The 17,841-nt window shown below is 51.4% G+C and overlaps 1 protein-coding gene across 5 annotated transcripts in view; it reads left to right on the top strand.

Moving 5' to 3' along the window:
• The window catches only part of RGS12 (regulator of G protein signaling 12), a 162,089-nt gene that overhangs the window by 72,013 nt on the left and 72,235 nt on the right, over positions 1 to 17,841 (top strand). Inside the window, exon 1 of one of the 5 annotated variants that reach the window (XM_017514341.2) lies at positions 13,796 to 14,232. The exons of the other annotated variants lie outside the window; for them this stretch is intronic. Within the exon in view, the coding sequence (XP_017369830.1) occupies positions 14,179 to 14,232 (54 nt within the window). The 5' untranslated portion in view covers positions 13,796 to 14,178. Of the gene's footprint in view, positions 1 to 13,795; positions 14,233 to 17,841 lie in introns of those variants that run through there. 5 annotated transcript variants of the gene reach the window in all.

The following is a 17,841-nucleotide window of genomic DNA, read 5'->3' as shown; positions in this document are numbered from 1 at the left end:
TAGCTTCTCTCTGTCACCCATGCTGGAGTAAGTGGTGTGATCTTGACTCACTACAACTTCTGCCTCCTGGGCTGAAGCAATCCTCCGGCCTCAGCCCCCTTGTAGCTGGTAGGATAGGAGTGAGCTACCATGTCTAGATATTTTTTGTAGAGACAGGGTTTCACCATGTTGTCCGGGATGGTCTTAAACCCCTGAGCTCAAGTGATCCACCTGCTTTGGCCTCCCAAAGTGCTAGGATTATAGGCGTGAGCTGCCACATCCGACCTTTCAATTTATTTTAATGTGATAAAATACATACAACAAAATTTATTATTTTAACCATGTTTAAGTATGCAGTTAAATGTTATTAAACTCATTCATAATGTGGAACCATCACCACCATCCATCTCTAGAAGTTTTTCAACTTGTTAAACTCTATACCCATTAAACACTAATTCCCCATTCCCCGCACCCCCAGCCCCTGGCAGCCACCATTCTACTTTCTGTCTCTATGATTTGGAATATTCTAGGTATCACTAGAATCGTATTCACTGTTCTAAGTGAAGTCATACAGTATTTGTCCTTTTGTGACTGGCTTATTTCACTTGGCATACTGTTCTTAAGGGTCATCCATGTTGTAGCATGCATCACAATTTCCTTCCTTTTTAAGGCCAAATGATATTCCACTGCATACTCACATTTTGCTTATCTGTTCACCTGTTATAGACACTTGTCTTGCTTCCGTGTTTTAGCTATTATGAATGACACTGCTATGAACATGGGCATATAAATACGGTTCGAGTTCCTGCTTTCCATTCTTTTGGCCGTATCCCAAAAGTGGAATTTCTGTATCATACGGTAATTCGATTTTTAATTTTTGAGGAACCACCACACTGTTTTCCGCAGTGGCTGCACCATTTGATATTCCTAGTGGCAGTGCGCCAGGCTTCCAGCTTCTCTTTGCCAGTAGCATTTTCTGATTTTTGATAGTAGTCATCCTAGTGAGTGTGAAGTGGTAGCTCACTGTTTTGATTTGCCTTTCCCTAATGTTTAGTGATTTAAGCATCTTTTCATGTGTTTGTTGGCTATTTGCATATTTTCTTTGAAGAAATGTCTACTCGAGTCCTTTGCCCATTTTTTAATCAGGTTATTTGTTTTTGTTGTTGAGTTATAGGAGTTCTCTGTATTCTACATATTAACCCCATATCAGATACACGATTGTAAATATTTTCTCATTCTGTGGGTTGCCTTTTTACTCTATTGATAATATTTTTGGTGTACAAAGTTCTTAAATTTTCAAGAACTCCAACTCGTCTATTTTTTCTTTTGTTGCCTGTGCCTTTGATATTGAAGAAATCATTGCCAAATCCAGTGTCTTGAAGCTTTTACCCTGTTTTCTTCTCAGTGTTATAGTTTCAGGTGTTATTTAGGTCTTTGATTCATTTTGAGTGAATTTTTATATATGGTGTTAGGTAAAGGTCCATTTTTATTCTTTTGCATGTGGATATCCTTTTCCCAGCACCATTTATTGAAGAGATTATCCTTTCCCCATTGAATGGTCTTGGTACCCTTGTCAAAAATTATTTGACTGTTTGTGTAGAAGTTTATTTCTGGGCTTTCTGTTTTGTTCCGTTGGTCTTCTATGCATGTCTTTATGCCAGTACCACGCTGTTTTGATTACTGTAGCTTTGAAATCAGGAAGTGCAAATCCTCTAGCTTTGTTCTTCTTTTTCAAGATTCTTTTGGTTATTCAGGGTCTCTTGAAATTCCAAATGAATTTCAGAGTGGGTTTTTCTATTTCTGTAAAAAGTCGTTGGGATTTCAATAGGGAAATCAGATTCAATTGAATCTTCAGATTGCTTTGGGTGGTCTTGACATCTTAACTATAGCAAGCCTGTCCGTCCATCAACTTGGGATATGTTTTATGTTTACCTATGTCTTTATTCCTTTCAGCAATGTTTTCTAGTTTTCATTGTACAAGTCTGTCACCTCCTTGGTTCAGTTAATTCCTCAGTATTCTTTTTATGCTATTCTTAATGTAATTTCCTTTTCAGATTATTCACTGTTAGTGTAGAAATGCAATGGAGTTTTGTGTGTTGACTTCATGTCCTCCTATTTGCAGAATTCATTTGTTAGCTCTAATAAGGTTTTTTTTTTGGTGAAGTATTTAGGGTTTTCTACATATAATATTTTACCATCTGTGAACAGAGATAATTTTACTTGTTTGTTTCCAGTTCGAGGGCCTTTCATTTCTTTTCTTGCCTAATTACTCTGGCTAGAACCTATAGTACTATGTTGAAAAGAGGGACAAAGTGGGCATTTATGCTTTGTTCCTGATCTTATGGGGAAAGCTGTCAGTCATTCTCCCAGGGATATGATGTTTGCTGTTGTTTTCTCACTTATGCCTTTTATATGTTGAGGTAGTTTCCTTCTATTTCTAGTTTGTTAGGCTTTTTTTTTTTCAAGCCATGAAAGGATATTGAATTTTGTGAAATTTTTTTTGCTTCAGTTAAGATAATTATGTGATTTTCCTTCTTAATTTTGTGAATGCGGTATAATACAATGATCGATTTTTCGTATGTTGAATTATCCTTGCATTCCAGGAATAAATCCCACTTGGTGATGATGTATAATCCTTTTAATATGCTGCGGAATTCAGTTTGCTAGTATTTGCTTGAGGATTTTTACTTTAATATTCGTCTCTAGTTTTCTCGTATTTCTTTGTCTGGCTTGATGTCAGGGTAATGTTGTTATAGAACAGGAAGTATTCCTCCTCCTCCTCCTTCTTCTTCTTCTTATTCAATATTTTGAAAGCGTTTGAGAAGGATTGGTATTAGTTCTTTAAATGTTTGGTAGAATTCACCATGAAGCCATCAGGTCCAGGGCTTTCCTTTGTCAGGAGGTTTTTAAATTACTGATTCAATTTGCTTACTAGTTACAGATCTGTTCAGATTTTCTATTCTTTTTTCTTTTTTGAGATGGAGTCTTGCTCTGTTGCCCATGCTGGAGTGCAAGTGGTGACGTGAAACTTGGCTCACTAGAACCTCTGCCTCCTGGGTTCAAGCGATTCTTCTGCCTCAGCCTCCTGAGTAGCTACAGGTGCACGCCACTACGCCTGGCTAACTTTTTGTATTTTTAGTATAGATGGGGTTTTAGCGTGTTAGCTAGGATAGTCTCCATCTCTTGACCTCGGGATCTGCCTGCCTTGGCCTCCCAAAGTGCTGGGATTACAGGTGTGAGCCACTATGCCCTGCGTTTTTTTTTTTTTTTTTTTTTTAAAGGCAGTGTCTTACTCTGTTGCCCAGGCTGGAGTGCAGTGGTGCAATCTCAGCTTACTGCAACCTCCACCTCCTGGGTTCAAGTGATCCTCCCACCTCAGCCTCCTGAGTAGCTGGGACTACAGGTGTGTGACTCCACACCCGGCTAATTTTTAATTTTTTTGGAGGGCTTGGTTTCACCATGTTGCCCATGCTGGTCTTGAACTCTTGGACCCAATTGATCTGCCTGCCTTGGCCTCCCAAAGTGCTGGGATTACAGGCTTGAGCCACTGCGCCTGGTGAGATTTTCTGATTCTTTATGGTTTGGACTTGATAGGTTTTGTGTTTCTAGGAATTTATCCATTTCATCTACATTATCCAATGTATTGGTATATAGTTGTTCATGGTACTCCTCTTGTACTGTAATTCTTGTTATATCTGTAGAATTGGTAGTAATGTTGCTTTTTTCATTTCTAATTTTAGTAATCTGAGTTTTCTCTTGTTTTCCCTTAGTTCATTTAGCAAAAGATTTGTCAATTTTGTTGATCTTTTCAAAGGTTTTGTTGATTTTTTTCTTGTTTTTCTGTTCTCTGTTTCATTGATCTCTGCTCTAATCTTTATTATTTCCTTTCTTCTTCTAGCTTTGGGTTTAGTTTATTTTTCCTAGTTTCTTAAGTTGTAAAATTAAATTGTTGATTTGAGATCTTTTTGTAAGCATTTAAGGCTATAAATTTCCTCCTTAGTACTGTTTGTACTGCTTTTGCTGTGTTCCATAAGTTTTGGTATATTGCGTTTTCATTTTAATTTGTCTCAGGTATTTTCTAATTTTCCTTATGAAGGGCAAAAGAAAGTTATAGGTACATCTCCATGATAACTGGAGAGGCAAAGGCTTTTAAAGACAGACGCAAAAGGCACTCACTGCAAAGGCGAAGACTGATGACTTTGATTAAATGAATATTAGGAACCTACATTCATGAAAACATAGTGTTCCCAGGAGGAAGGAGGGGAGGACACTGTGGCTAACCCACAAAGCCCACGGACGCTGAGAACCCAGCACATCCATGAGAATGACAGCCCCAGTGCACGGTGCACAAGGGATTGGAATAGACATTTTACTACAGGTGCTAGCCAATGGCAAAGTAACCTACGAGAAGGTTTCCAGGAAAATTCCTAGAGTTTCATCATGTGTACCAAGAGCATGTCCAAGAATTCAAAATAGCATTATTCATAAGCATTACTCCTTACACTGAAGCAGCCTGACTGCCCACCAGCAGTGGAAAGGAGTTAGCTGTGCTTTATCCCTGCAGTGGAATGCTGATGGACTGTGGCTGTCTTGAGAGCACGGATCACTGTCACAGAAAGATGGCAGGCGTGGGAGAATGCACCTGTGTCATTCCAGTTACAGAAACCTGAAAACAGGCAAGACTGTTGAAAACCGTGGTTCTAGGTTATGTGCTTCAGTGGTAGAACCATACAGAAGTGCTAGAACGCTGTTACGCTTTTCATTGTGAACTGGGCGGGGGCTCCGTATGCTTCACTTGATGATAAACCACCCAGCCATGCATTTCTGTCTTGTACTTTTCTGAATTTGTGTTATAGTTTATGACAAAAAATGGCAACTTGGGTGTGTGTGGTTTTTTTTTCCCAGACCTTTCGAATGGCTAGTGCATCAGCCCCAAGCAATGTCAGCATCTGGGGTGAGGGTTTGCACAAAGGTCTGAAAGCAAGATAGGACCCGGGACCTGGGCACATGAGCAGAAATGGTGAGGGCAGGCTGGCCTCTGAGCTGGTTGGGATGGAAACCAATGGTATGAACTGGCACCAGGTAGCAGGGCGGAGAGAAGGCCCTTGGGCGGGGGGAGCACTTGGAGGAGCTCCTGATGCAAGAGGTGGAGGCCAGAGGGTGACATAGCTGCTCTGGGAATTGCAGGGGCGAGTTGTTTGTTCTGCAAGAGAGGCAGTGACAGGCCGGCTGAGGAAGGACACAGTCAGAGGGAATGTCTCTGCCTTCCAGGTGTTAAGTCCGGCTCAGACAGAGATGGTCTACAGTGTTGGTGAAATGTCTGAGCTACACTGAAGGCCTAGAAGACAGGCCCACACACATCAGTGCCTCTCACATGCCAGGCTCATGGGAGAGCTGTGTTCTGGGGACTGAGGCGTAGTACAGGGAACAGTGCCCCCATCAGCCTGGGGCAGGCAGTGTTGCGATCCAGGGGCCACCTGCAGAGCTCTCCCTTGTCACCCACAGCGGGTTGCGGACCCTATGGGGATGGGGGGCAGCCATCTGCGATCTGCGGTGGATGGAGCTGAGCAGGTGCACTTGGGTTTTATTCACAGGTTTCTACACCTGTGTTCCCTGTCTCAAAGGGCAGCGGCAGTGAAGGAGGGGTGGGTGCTGGAGACTGAGGTGGGGGACACAGGGTATGGGTGGGATTCCAGGCCCTGCTCAAGCCAGACAGGACTGGGTCTGTAGGACCTCCTGGGAGCGCCAGGTTGAGGGAGACATTTTTCCTTAGCTGTCCTAACCCGCGTGTAGCCTCACATCATGAAGAGAGCGTGTGTGTGCATGTGAGGGTGAGTGTGAGGGTGTGTCAGTGTGTGGGGGTGTGAATGTGAGGGTGTGTGTCAGTGTGTGAGGGTGTGTGTATGAGTGTGAAGGTTTGTGAGGGTGTGAATGTGGGAAGTGTGTAGGGTCCAGCCCTCCAGGGTTCTGTGAGTCCCTCCCTGCTGGTGCGGAGATGAGAAACTGCAGAAATCAAAGACAGAGACGGAGATAGAGAAAAGAGAGTTTGGGCCCGGGGTCCCCTGCCCGCCAAAGTGCAGAGACCTGCGGTGGCACCGAGTGCCTGGAAGCTCTGACTTTTACTGAGTACAAAGCAGTGGGCAGGGAAGGTCAGGTGAGGTACTGGTGGTCAGTGACAGGGTCAGGCACATCACGTGTCTTGGAGACAGGGGGCCCAAGACTGAAGTAGCCGAGGCGAGGAAAAAAGCTAATGCAGCAGCGCTCTTCGCGTATTTGTCAGAAATATCAAGGACACTAAGATTATGTTACTATTATTAATTCTTATCTTTTAAGAAAAAGGGAAACCAGGTGCAGAAGCAGACCGTGAGGGTAGACATGGAATGTGACCGCTGAAACACAGCATCACATAGGGACAGTTAAGCCCCCGGATGTCTGTGGGCTTCCCTGACAGCCATCAGGCCTTACCACACGAGCTTGGAGAAGCGGAGTTTTCTCCTAACTTCCTCAGGAAGGAGACGTCTCAGCCATTTTGGACGTCTCCTTCCCTAGCTGGCTAAACAGTGGGGCTTTCACAGCACTGGCGCTGCTGCACAGCCGAGGCGCCCTCCAGCAGCCCTTATGCGGGCGTGACAGAACTTAGAGCATCTTGCCTTAGTGTCATTCATTTTACAGTGTCCCTCAGTTCCATGCTTCATAACCTGATAGTCATGAGTAAGATTAAAGGTTATGTTGAGTATATACATATCTTTATGATTATAAGTAACTATAGATTCTATACGATTATATAAAGGAGTAACTATGTGCCTACATTTCTAATTCTTTTCTAAATCATTATTTATATGGGAACAGGCTGAGGTTTCAGACCCTTGTCACGGCACTTGCGGGGTTTCCCCTACAGGGTGTGTGTGAGGGAGTGTGTGTGTGTGAGGGTGTCAGTGTGTTTGTGAGGATGTATATGAGCATGTGGAGATGTGAGGGTGTGGTATGTGTGAGGGTGTGTATGAGTGTGAGGGTGTGAGCGTGAAGGTGTGTGTGTCAGTGTGAGAGTGTGTGTGTCTGAGAGGATGAGTGAGGGTGTGTGTGTGAGTGAAGGTATGTGTGGGTGTGAGTGTGAGGGTGTGTCAGTGTGGGTGTGAGGGTGAAGGTGTGTGAGAGATGGTGTGTGTGTGTGTGCGAATGAGTGTGTGAGTGTGTGAGGGTGTGTGCATCAGTGTGAATGTGTGTGGCAAGGTCGTTTGGAACTAGCAGTTCTCTCCCTCTTCTCACCCCATTCATAAATCCTAGTGTTTTTGGAATTATTTCTGCAAAGTTGCATTATGTTAAAATGGAAAAAGTGACCGGTGATTATAAGTGGCTACTCTTTCCCTTATCAAAGCGCTTCAGCTATTTTAAAGAGAAACAATTCTTAAAAAGCCATTTGAAGCTCGGCTCCTGTTGTTTCTTTGACTTCCGTTTTGGGTGCCAGCTCCCTGAGAGACCCCAAGTCTAGTAGTCGGTTGACTCCTGGTAAGCAGCTGCCGGGCCTGAACCGCCGCTCGCTGGCAGGTGAGAAGCAGAGGGCAGGAGGCGAGACGGACAAGGGTGTGCGTGTTCCTGTGCGCGGAGACTCTGCTTGGGAAGCTGCCGCACTGCCTGCTGTGGAGATGACGCGGGTCCCGCTCACCTGGCGCTCATGGCCCGGCTCCGTGCAGGGGTAAGGCGGCAATGTGTGGACCTGCCAGCCCTCCTGGTTTGGGGCAGGCTTAGCGGAAACAGAGCAGAGACCAACAGTGGCTCGCACTGTGCTGCGTGCTGGGTGCTTGCCCGAGAGCTGGGAGGGCGTGGAGTCACCAGAGTGACGGGAGGCAGACAGAACCCTGGGACCCAGGGCTCAGGGACTGGAAGGAAGCTTGGTGATAGAAACCTGAGGGTGGCCTGGAGGGCTGGGAGGCGCTTGAGAGTGGTGGGGGGACCTGGAAGGGCAGTGCAGGGCTGGGATGGGGAGGGGACACGCCCCCAGGTTTGCAGAACCCATGCTGCCAGAGAGGCCGGGCACCTGGGAGTTGGGGACTCTGCTCCGTCACATTGTCTGTGGCTTGAAATGCTTCCCTCCCCGATTCTGCAAGTGCCTTGAGATGGCCAGGAGCTGTATCTTATTCATGTTCGTGCTTTTCTCTATTCACCAGGGAAATAGGCAGGATTTATCTTAAATGAATTGTGCAGCTGTTTGTAAGGGTTGCTGTGTAAGCCCTGGGGATGGCCTTGTCGTCCCTCAAGGGACGTCACCGTCCGACACCAGCACCACATCACTGGCCGCCCCTCGGGGCTCCTGGGCTTGTGACATCCATCTGCCGCAACTGTGACTCGGGCCTCCGTGTCTGAGGGCAACCCCTGCAGCCTGTGCTGAGCTTCCTGGGGCCGGCTCCTCTCCCCCAGGGCCCCTGGCAGGGTGGGTGTATACTCACCACCTGCTTCCGCAGATGTCCCCTCCCAGGTCGTCCCGCACTGTTACTGAGCTGCGGTTCAGCAGCGCTGGACCAGGAGAGGTCCTGCCCTCGGGAACTTGCCCTCCACTTGGGAAAGATGAACAAACAGCAGCAGCAGGAGACTGTCCACGAGCCTCTAGAAATGAGGCCAGGTGATGTGGGGAGCACCTGACGCTCAGAGGGAGCCAGGGCAGGCGTTGGGACACGGCCCAGGGCCCAGGACAGCTGGTGTGACCCAGGGACAGAGGGAGGGAGGGCTGGGCTGACACCTGGACTTGGATATTCTAAGTGTGACTGGAACTTTGGGTAAATTTCCTACTGGGAGCTGAAGGAGATGGCGACTGCCCTGTGTGTGGCGTGGAGAATTTGGGGGCCTTGGCTGGTTTCCTATCACCTGATTTGGCAGGTGCCGCCTGGGAGAGCCGGGGCCTGGCTGTTGCAGGAGACTATTTGGAAGGACTCTGGATGAGAGGAGGCTGGGCGGAGGTGCGGGACCCAGAGGGGCACACCCTACACAAGGCAGGCGGAATCCAGGTGGCCACTGGATGGAGCCCTGCTGCCAGGTGGAACCCCACCTTTCCAGGGGAGCAGAAGGGGTGCCCTGGGAGACAGGAGGACAAGACGATGGTGGTTTGCAGCTTCCCTGGGAGCTGCAGGAGCCAGGAGCCTGGGAGAGACCTGGATTCAGGGACTGGGCAGAGAGGGGATGGTCAGGGCCAGGGACGGCAGAGCGCAGTCCCTGGCCAGACCGTAACTCCAGGGTTACGAGGAGGGAGAGAATCCGGGTCTGTGCTGACATCTGTGAGGCTGCCTGTTCTTGTAAATAAAATCTCCCTGGGCCGCAGTCGCTGTCTGCTGTTTCACACGACAGGGGCAGAGTGGGGTCGAGTGCATGGTGTCGCCTGCACAGCTGGCACTGCCTACTCTTGGCCCTTTGTAGGGAGTTGGCCTCGCCTCGGTCAGAACCCTGCGCCTGAGGTTGGACCAGTGGGAGGCAGGGCCCAGAGCAGCTGGGAAGGGCCTGCCTGGCTGCTTGCTGTGCCTGGGCACTGAACCACTCCCTGCACTTGGGACCCCACCCTCGGGCCAGTGACTGCTCGGGCACCAGGTCTGCCTGCCCTGTGTGCCCTGAACACCCTGCCTGACGGAAGCCAGCATCCCACACTTGAGGCATTCAAAGCTTTCACCTTTCACCATACCCGGCCCCTCTGTCTGCCTTGGTCTTTCCTGAGGGATTTATGTTGATTGACACTCCTCGGTAACAGTGCCATGCTGGGAGGAACCCGTGTGCTTCCTCTGGCCTGAGCTGGATCTGGGGCCCAGGGTGAGCGGCCATGGGCACCTGGTGCTGTGTGCAGGGCCGGGCAGCAAGGGGCACCCAGGCCCCTTTGCTTCAGATGCTACCAGGCAGGGAAGATGGGGCTTGAGGGAGGGAGGACAGAGGGAGGAGGGAGACAGGTGGGAGGAGGGTGACAGGACGGAGGGAGGTGAGAGGATGGAGGACACAGCTTGAGGGAGGGAGGAGGGAGAGGTGAGAGAATGGAGGGAGGTGAGAGGATGGAGGACACGGCTTGAGGGAAGGAGGAGGGAGGGAGGATGGAGGGAGGAGGGATGGAGGAGGGAGACAGGTGGGAGGAGGGAGAGAGGTGAGAGGATAGAGGACATGGCTTGAGGGGGGGAGGATGGAGGGAGGAGGGAGAGGTGAGAGGACGGAGGGAGGTGAGAGGATGGAGGACACGGCTTGAGGGAAGGAGGAGGGAGGGAGGATGGAGGGAGGATGGAGGATGGAGGGAGGAGGGATGGAGGAGGGAGAGAGGTGAGAGGATAGAGGACATGGCTTGAGGGAGGGAGGATGGAGGGAGGAGGGAGAGGTGAGAGGATGGAGGGAGGTGAGAGGACGGAGGGAGGACAGAGCTTGAGGGAGGGAGGAGGGAGGGAGGACAGAGGGATGAGGGAGACAGGAGGGAGGAGGGAGGGAGGTGAGAGGATAGAGGACATGGCTTGAGGGAGGGAGGATGGAGGGAGGAGGGAGAGGTGAGAGGATGGAGGACTCGGCTTGATGAGGGAGGAGGGAGGGAGGATGGAAGGAGGAGGGAGACAGGTGAGAGGACAGAGGGAGATGAGAGGATGGAGGACACGGCTTGAGGGAGGGAGGACGGAGGGAGGACAGAGGGATGAGGGAGACAGAGGGAGGAGGGAGGACAGAGGGAGGAGGGAGACAGGTGAGAGGACGGAGGGAGGTGAGAGGACGGAGGGAGGACAGAGCTTGAGGGAGGGAGGAGGGAGGGAGGACAGAGGGATGAGGGAGACAGGACAGAGGAGGGAGGGAGGTGAGAGGATGGAGAGAGGGCAGAGCTTGAGTGAGGGAGGACAGAGGGAGGATAGAGGGAGAAGGGAGACAGGAAAGAGTGCTTCTGCTCCCTCTAGGTCGAGCTGTGCCCCAGGAATGGCTGGAAGGCTCAGAGGCCCCTGTTCGGGCCCCATATTCATGGGATGTGTCCTCCATCTGAGGCTGGTGGGGGTGGGGGTGGTAATAGTGACAGGGGCCCAGGGGGGCAGGTGGCCCTGCAGGGAGGCCCAGAGTCAAGGAGGAGCTCTTTGGCAGGTCCTGGAGACCTGCCAGAGACACGGGTGTCACCCACAGACGCCTTTGCCTTCACGGGAACTTTCCAGCTAGCCAGGCCTCTCCTGGCCCCAGGACATGGCCCACGTGGGTGCTCACCTCTGCCCAGCTCAGCTCCTCTCGACCTGGAACACCCTCAGCCCCCCACCCCCATCATTCCTGCTGCCCTGGCTGAACCCAGACCTCCCATCTGTGAACTCCTCCAACCCAGCCCTGCCCGCCTGCTCGCCCTGGGTTTCCAGCTCAGGACAGATCCCTGGGGAGGTGAGGGGCTCCCTCCAGGTAGTCAGGAAGCAGGTCCTGTATCCAGCTGGGTGGTGAGATGCAGGCCAAGCCCCTGCTGCACCACAGCTCCCCCAGGCTTACATGCCCGCTTGCTGAGCCCATCACATGGGGGCTTTACCTTCCCTGGGCTCTGCAGTGGCGCCCGCAGGAGGCCCAGTAGGCCAGCGTTGGGAGGGCTTAGAACCGCTCCCCCTTTCCGATCTAGCACTCTGCCCACTTGCTCTTCATGCCTGTCCTGGTGAGGCGGCACCTGTGCAGCACACAATCCGGTGCTCCTGCCTGGCAGTACTTTTCTTCCTGTGCCCAGACCAGCCGTGGATGTGTTTGTAAAGGGCTGTGCTGGCTTCCCAGGCCCGGGGTCTGAGCCCGACTTCCAGCAGGCACTGAATAGACACATCCATCCAAACAAGGGCAGTGGAGCACAAGGCAGGGGAGGCGGGCTGGTGCCCAGAGCCTTCTGGGGCATGGCTGTCAGCAGCTCCTGGGCCTCTCACCATGTAGCAGGTGGCTCATCCCTGTCTCCCCAGGACACTTGCTGCTGGGGCCCTCAGGAGGTCACAGGAGGTCTCCCAGGCGTGCTCTGGCCCTGCCCCATCTCTTTCCTCACCCAGTGGCAGAGGGGAGGCCCTGGCTAGGCAGGGGAGGCCAGCAGCTGCAGAGGACAGGCTCCCACAAAAGAGGAGATAGGGGAGCCTAGAGAGAGGCAGGAGAACCCAGAGGATCTGTCATTAGTGACGGGGCAGCAGCACGAGGAACCCTGGAGGCCTGGGCTGCTTTGTGGGCTACGCAGAATAAGCCATGCAGACAACTTGAAGTCGTGTTTCTTTCTGCCCTCAATGGAATGCGCTGGGATGAAGGTGTTTCTGTCTGAAAGGCTTGAGGTTTGGCATTTAGCTGCTAACCCCTCAGCAGAAGGCCCCACACACGCCCCGGCTGCATTCGCTTCCCGGTCGCTGGTAGCTGTCCCCAGGGTCTGGGGCTCCTGGGGGACCAGGATGATGTTGTCCTCTGCTCCTGCCTGGAGACCACTGTCTCCTCCAAAGCTTTGTAAACTGTCGGTAGTGCAGGCCCCTCGGAAGCCAGTGAGGAGAACAGGCAGGTCAGTATCAGGGCTCACTCGGCCACCCAGAACCCTGTGCTGTTGTTCCAGGACCTTTGGATTGCTTTCTCTGAAAGTGTGCCTGTGTGTGAGGGTGCCTGTGTGAGTGTAGGGGTGCCTATGTGGGTGTGCATGGATGAGTGCCTGTGTGTGTGGGTGCCTGTGTGTGTATGTGTGGTGTGTGTATGGAGGGGTGCCTGTGTGCTTGTGGGTGCCTGTGTGTATATGGGTGCCTGTGTGTGTGGGTGCCTGTGTGTGTGTGCACACGTGGGTGTCTGCTTGTGGGGGGGCTGGGTGGGTGGGTGCACGGGGTGCTCGGTGCTGACAGTAGGGCAGGGGACGGGGATGCTGGTTTTGCCTGACAGATGTGGCTTAGCCCAGGAATGGTGATGTGGTCTGGTTGCTCAAGGGCCTGGTCTATGCGTGCCCCCCTTCTGTCACACTGCCCGCCATGCATGTTGTACCTAAAGCAGACCCTGTGGCCCAGAGCCCAGGGAAAGTGGGTGGGGCCATGGTAGTTAGAGGCGAGTCCCTGCTAAGGAACAGGGCTTCTGAGCCCTGGTGAGAGAAGCAGAGGTGGCGACCCTTCCAAAGAGGAGCAGCTGTGCAGAGGGAGGTATGGCTGTCTTGGGGTGATTCCTGCGCTTCTGGGGGTGTGGCTGGGTGCTGCCTCCCTGCTCCTGTGGACTCCCCCACACTTCTATTACGTGCACGGCTCCTGAGAAACGCCTTCTAAGAAAGCATGAGCTGTGCGCATTCTGCAAGCAGCCACTGTGCATTTCTGAAACACAGCATGTGCCCAGTGCTGTCTGTTCTGCTCACTGAACCCTCAGGTTGGGAATGTTCATGTCCTCCACAGAAAGGCAAAAGCAGAGCTGGCACAGGGCCTTCCCAACTGGCAGCCTGACCCCAGGGCTGTGGACCCAGTCTGGTAGCCCTGTGGGCATTGAGTTTGCGGTTCCTGGGCAAGAAGCTTCCCCCGGTCTAATCTAACGTTCCAGGGTTAGGGTTCCTAGAGTCTGTCAGGACGAGAGCCTGCACAGCCCATGCTGCGTGATTTTGATGGCAGGGAAGCACTTGGGGGAGCAGTTCCCCCCAATCTCTAGAGAGTTAACAGATCATTTTGCATTGATACCAAGGTTTTAGAAATAGTTTTCTTTTTCTTTCCTCCTTCCTTTTTAGAGCCATGATCCATCATGGTTCCCTCGGTTTCTGGTTGTTGGAGATATTTTGAGGGTGGGCAGAGCAGATCACGGAACACAGATAGCACCGAGAAGGCTTTAGGCGTGTGCCAGATCCTGCTGGCTGCCACCCAGTAAGCTGGTGCATGTGGAGGCTTAGAATAGAATCATTGGCAACTGTAATTAAGGTTGTGAACTGCACCACGATGCTAAAAAAAAAACAAATTCTCTGCAGCTGTTTTACTGACTGAGAAATTACCCCTATCGGCCGAAGTTTTATTCTTCTGATTTGGTAGAGGAAATAGTTTAAAAATGATCTCACAGCGTGATTTATGTAAACGGCTTTTCTTTCTTTGGATGAGACAATTGAGATAGTCTGAATCCCTGGCAAGCCGCAGCTTCCTGCAGTGTCCTGTTGCCATGGGTTACGAAGGGAGCCAGAGGGAACTTCATCGGAAATGCCTTTAAACTTTTCTGACACGCACAGGCTGCGGTGTTAAATGGTGTGTCTTAGACCCGGGTCCTGGTGTGGCTCGGTGCCTTACAATGAATTTGGGGAAAGAGTTGGCAAGTGAAACGCACGTTTCTAATGACCAGCAGGTAAGCTATTCCAGCTGTTTCTTTTCATTTCATCAGTGCTAAGAAAGCGAAGGCACTTTGGTTATCCTGTTTTCGCGAGTGGCAGCTGTGGGACTTGCAAATGCTTTTAAGGATAAGGGTTGGAAATACTTTTCATGTGTCTGCGTCCTAGAGCTCAAAGTGAGTGCTGCGGAGGCACAGCCAAGGCTCTGGGACCGCCGCGTCCCCTGTCCCCTGCTGACAGACCCGGCTGTCTGGCGTCAATGCTTCGGGAGCCCAGGCTGCCAGATTTTAAGTCAGAACTTACGGAAAGCGTCAGATGTTTTTCTTTCCTTTACCATAGTAATTCTCATAGATTTGAAAGGTGTGAGTGAATGGATTTTGTTGAAATATTAATTTTAGGCTACATAAGTATATTAAAATCTCATGCTCTTTAAATGACTGTAGCTTACATTTCTAAATGTAATGAGTTGATTTGGCCAATGTGTGTATAGATAGCTACTGTAGATCATCTTAGTGATTACTAGATGAGCTTATGAAGTTGAAGTTACTGTAAAATGTTTTTTTAGAAGATTTGAGATGAAATAAATATAATTTCTGTTTTCTTTTTATGGCTGTGTGATGTAAAGATAAAAATAAATTTAAATTATGTACAGAAGTCTTAGTAATTACTGGGCACTGAGTTTGAATTCATTCTTTTCTGGAAGTTGTATCATCTTCATGTTTTTCTAATATCTAATTAAAGTCTTCTGTAGAGAACCAAAGGAGAAACTACTGGTTGAGACATGAGGGGCATGGAGCTTGGGAACAGGAAGATGAGCCGCGTCCTTCCTTTTCAGTGGGAAGCTGTGCAGGGCCAGCCTGAGCCTGATGGAATCAGCCGGCTTTCTGTGCATGTGGAAAGCACTGGGAAGCTGCAGCTGCACGAGGCTGGAGGGGCAGCTTTGGTCTTCTTTGGGGTGTGCCTGCTACGGGCCACCTCTGGCTGTCTTAGCGCAGGATAAATGTGTTTCTGTAGCCTCTGCTTCATATCCTGCATTGGAAAGTGCATTTGGAGCTGAAATGGGTTTAATGGGAGGTTGATCAGTTAGCTATTTCATCTCAGTGTGTATCCAGGCAAGTTGTAGAAAAATTTGTTTTTTATTCTAAGTCATTAAAAACCTGCCTTTGTATGTGCCTGTGTAAATAACTTGGGCGTCCTTTTGAAGCTCTTGCAAATGCTTACACTGGCAAATCAGTTGTTCATGTGAGCGTATTGGACTCTGGCTGATGTGGCCGTCAGGCATCAGAAGTGAGTGGCTCCTGCTCTTGCAGTCAGAGGTGCGGCGGGTAGGTGGGCGTCTCGGCTGCAGCTCTGCCTGGCTGGGCTCTGGCCAGTAGTTGAGGGGCTGGAAAGCCTCCGGGGTCGGCAGAATTGCTCCTCCCTGCGCCTCAGGTCATTGTTCTCAAGAATTGGAGGGTCAGGGAATGCCAGGGTGCCACCGTCCATGTCTGCAGCAGCGCCCTTCCAGAGGCCCATGTGTCTCCTGCTCCCCTCATCCTGAGGGGAGGACATCCCAGCCTTTCTAGGAGCTGTTGCCCAATTCCATTCCAAGAGCATGTGGGGGAGCTGCCGGGATTTCCTGTCGGAGAGAGGAGGCTCTGGCTGGCAGGATCAGCGGATCCCTGGCTCCCTGGCTCCCTGGCTCCGGCAGACCGGGAAGATGCCTGTGCCCGTCCCTAATCAGGGCGCGTCGTCTTGTTTCATAGACCATGTTGCGTCAGGTGTTGCAGGCTCTATTGCTGCTTAGATGCAGAGAGGAGACACCGAGACCTCAGCCCCAAAGAAATAGGAATTGCCTGGAGGAAGAGAGCCCTCGAGGTCTGCCTGTGTACCCCTCCCAGGGCGCCCTGCTGTGGGGTGGCTGCTCTGGGTGGGGGGGGCTGCTGCAGCCCTGGGCAGCCTGGCTCAGGCCTCCCTGCCAGGCAGCAGCCATTCAGTCAGCCTGTGGCTGTCACAGGGTCCTGGATGGAACTTTCCGGGGCAGTTCCACCTTTCTTCTGAGTTGTGGGAACAAGTCCCCACTGTGAGTGAGTGCCCAGGTCACGGCCCTGCTGGCGCACGGCTGGATGAGCGTGACAGTTATCTCGGAGCTGCCTGAGCTGTTGGCTTCCCTGGCATTCCTCCACTGCCCAAGCTAGGGGTTCGACTTCAGTCCTCAGCTATCAGAGGCCCAGTGTTGGCACTGCCTCGGGCACGTCCACACTGGCCTCCCAGGTGTGCCCTGTGTGGCCGGCATGGAGGTGGCGGTGGCTGCCAGGGTGTGGTTTTGTGATGTCTCAGAGTGTCCTTTCCTTCCTTCATGAAAATAAGTTGTGCAGTGTCCGACACTTGGCAGAAGCTTTGTCTCAAGGCAGAGCCCTTGAGAGACCTGGAGGCACGTCAGGTGCCGCGTAGATTTGCCTTCGTTCTCTCAGCATGGGGAGGTGTCTTCAGGCTGCCAGAGTGTGACACAAAGAACTTTCCAGAGACCAAAGGAATTCTCTCCTTCAGGCATTGGCATTCTGTTTAATATTTTAAAAATCTCAAACAAGGGTGGCAGTGTTTAAAAAGGTGGAATAATCTCTTATAGGCAGTGTGGAGGCCATAGTCGCTGAGGAAGGGCAGTGGGGAGGAAGCGTGGGAGCTGATGCAGTGTGTGGCCTGGTGCGGCTGTGACCACGTAGAGGACATGGTGAGACGCGCAGGGAAGAGGGCAGGGCCTGTGTCAGAGCCTGGGGAAGTGAAAAAGTAAAGAGGAAGATGGAGGGTGGTCGAGAGGAGGCAGTGGCCACTGGAGACATGCGGGTGACTCTGGCTGCAGCCTTTGGGCCCCCATGCCATTTGACTGGAATCTTCAGCCTTCCTTGCAAGTCTGCCATGGGCAGCCAGGCTGGGCCAGCCTCCAGGGTCCTCCAGCAGAGAGTCCCGGCTCCTGTGGGACAAGGTTGTGTTAGGTGCTGAGGCTGGTGGCAGTGGGGCATGGCTGGGAAGGTTCAGGGGCGTGCCTGGGGCTGACGTGCCTGGGATGACATCTGTGCGGACACCTCTGCTAGGTCATTTCTGGGCCTCTGTAGGATGAGCTTGGCAGGCCATCAGGTAAGGTGTTTGCATTTCACCGTGTCTCTCTTCTAGCCTGGATTAACCCAGGTGCTCTCATCAGTGTCACTAACCGCATCTCCCAAATTGCCCTCATGTGCACTTGCTCCTTCGGGACACTGAAGTGCAGTGCTGACCAGCGCTGGGATTGCAGGGCACACGCACAGTGTGCTGTGGCTGTGTGCCCTGCCTCCAGCCCGCCTGTGTCCTCCCATGTCGGTCAGCTTGCCTTTCGCCCCAGGCCTCTGTTGCCCCTGAGCCTGGTGCAGGAGGGCCTGGAGTCTGTGTTGGGGACCATCCACGAATCCCACTTCACATGCTGGTTGCAGATTCTTCTCTTGTTTGCTGCTGCTCTGAGTCTTGTTATCTATATAAGGACGCCTCCAAGCATATTTAAATATAATAAATTTCTATTTTCACCTCTTCCCCCTTCTTTTCATTAAGTAATTGGACACCTTACGCTGGCAGCTGTCTTTCCATGTTACGTATTTAGTGCTGTATCCTTCTCAGGC

This window comes from Cebus imitator, unplaced genomic scaffold, assembly GCF_001604975.1.
Source record: "Cebus imitator isolate Cc_AM_T3 unplaced genomic scaffold, Cebus_imitator-1.0 Scaffold522, whole genome shotgun sequence".
NCBI classification, from domain to species: Eukaryota; Metazoa; Chordata; class Mammalia; order Primates; family Cebidae; genus Cebus; species Cebus imitator.
This window is presented reverse-complemented; position numbering and strand designations above follow the sequence as displayed.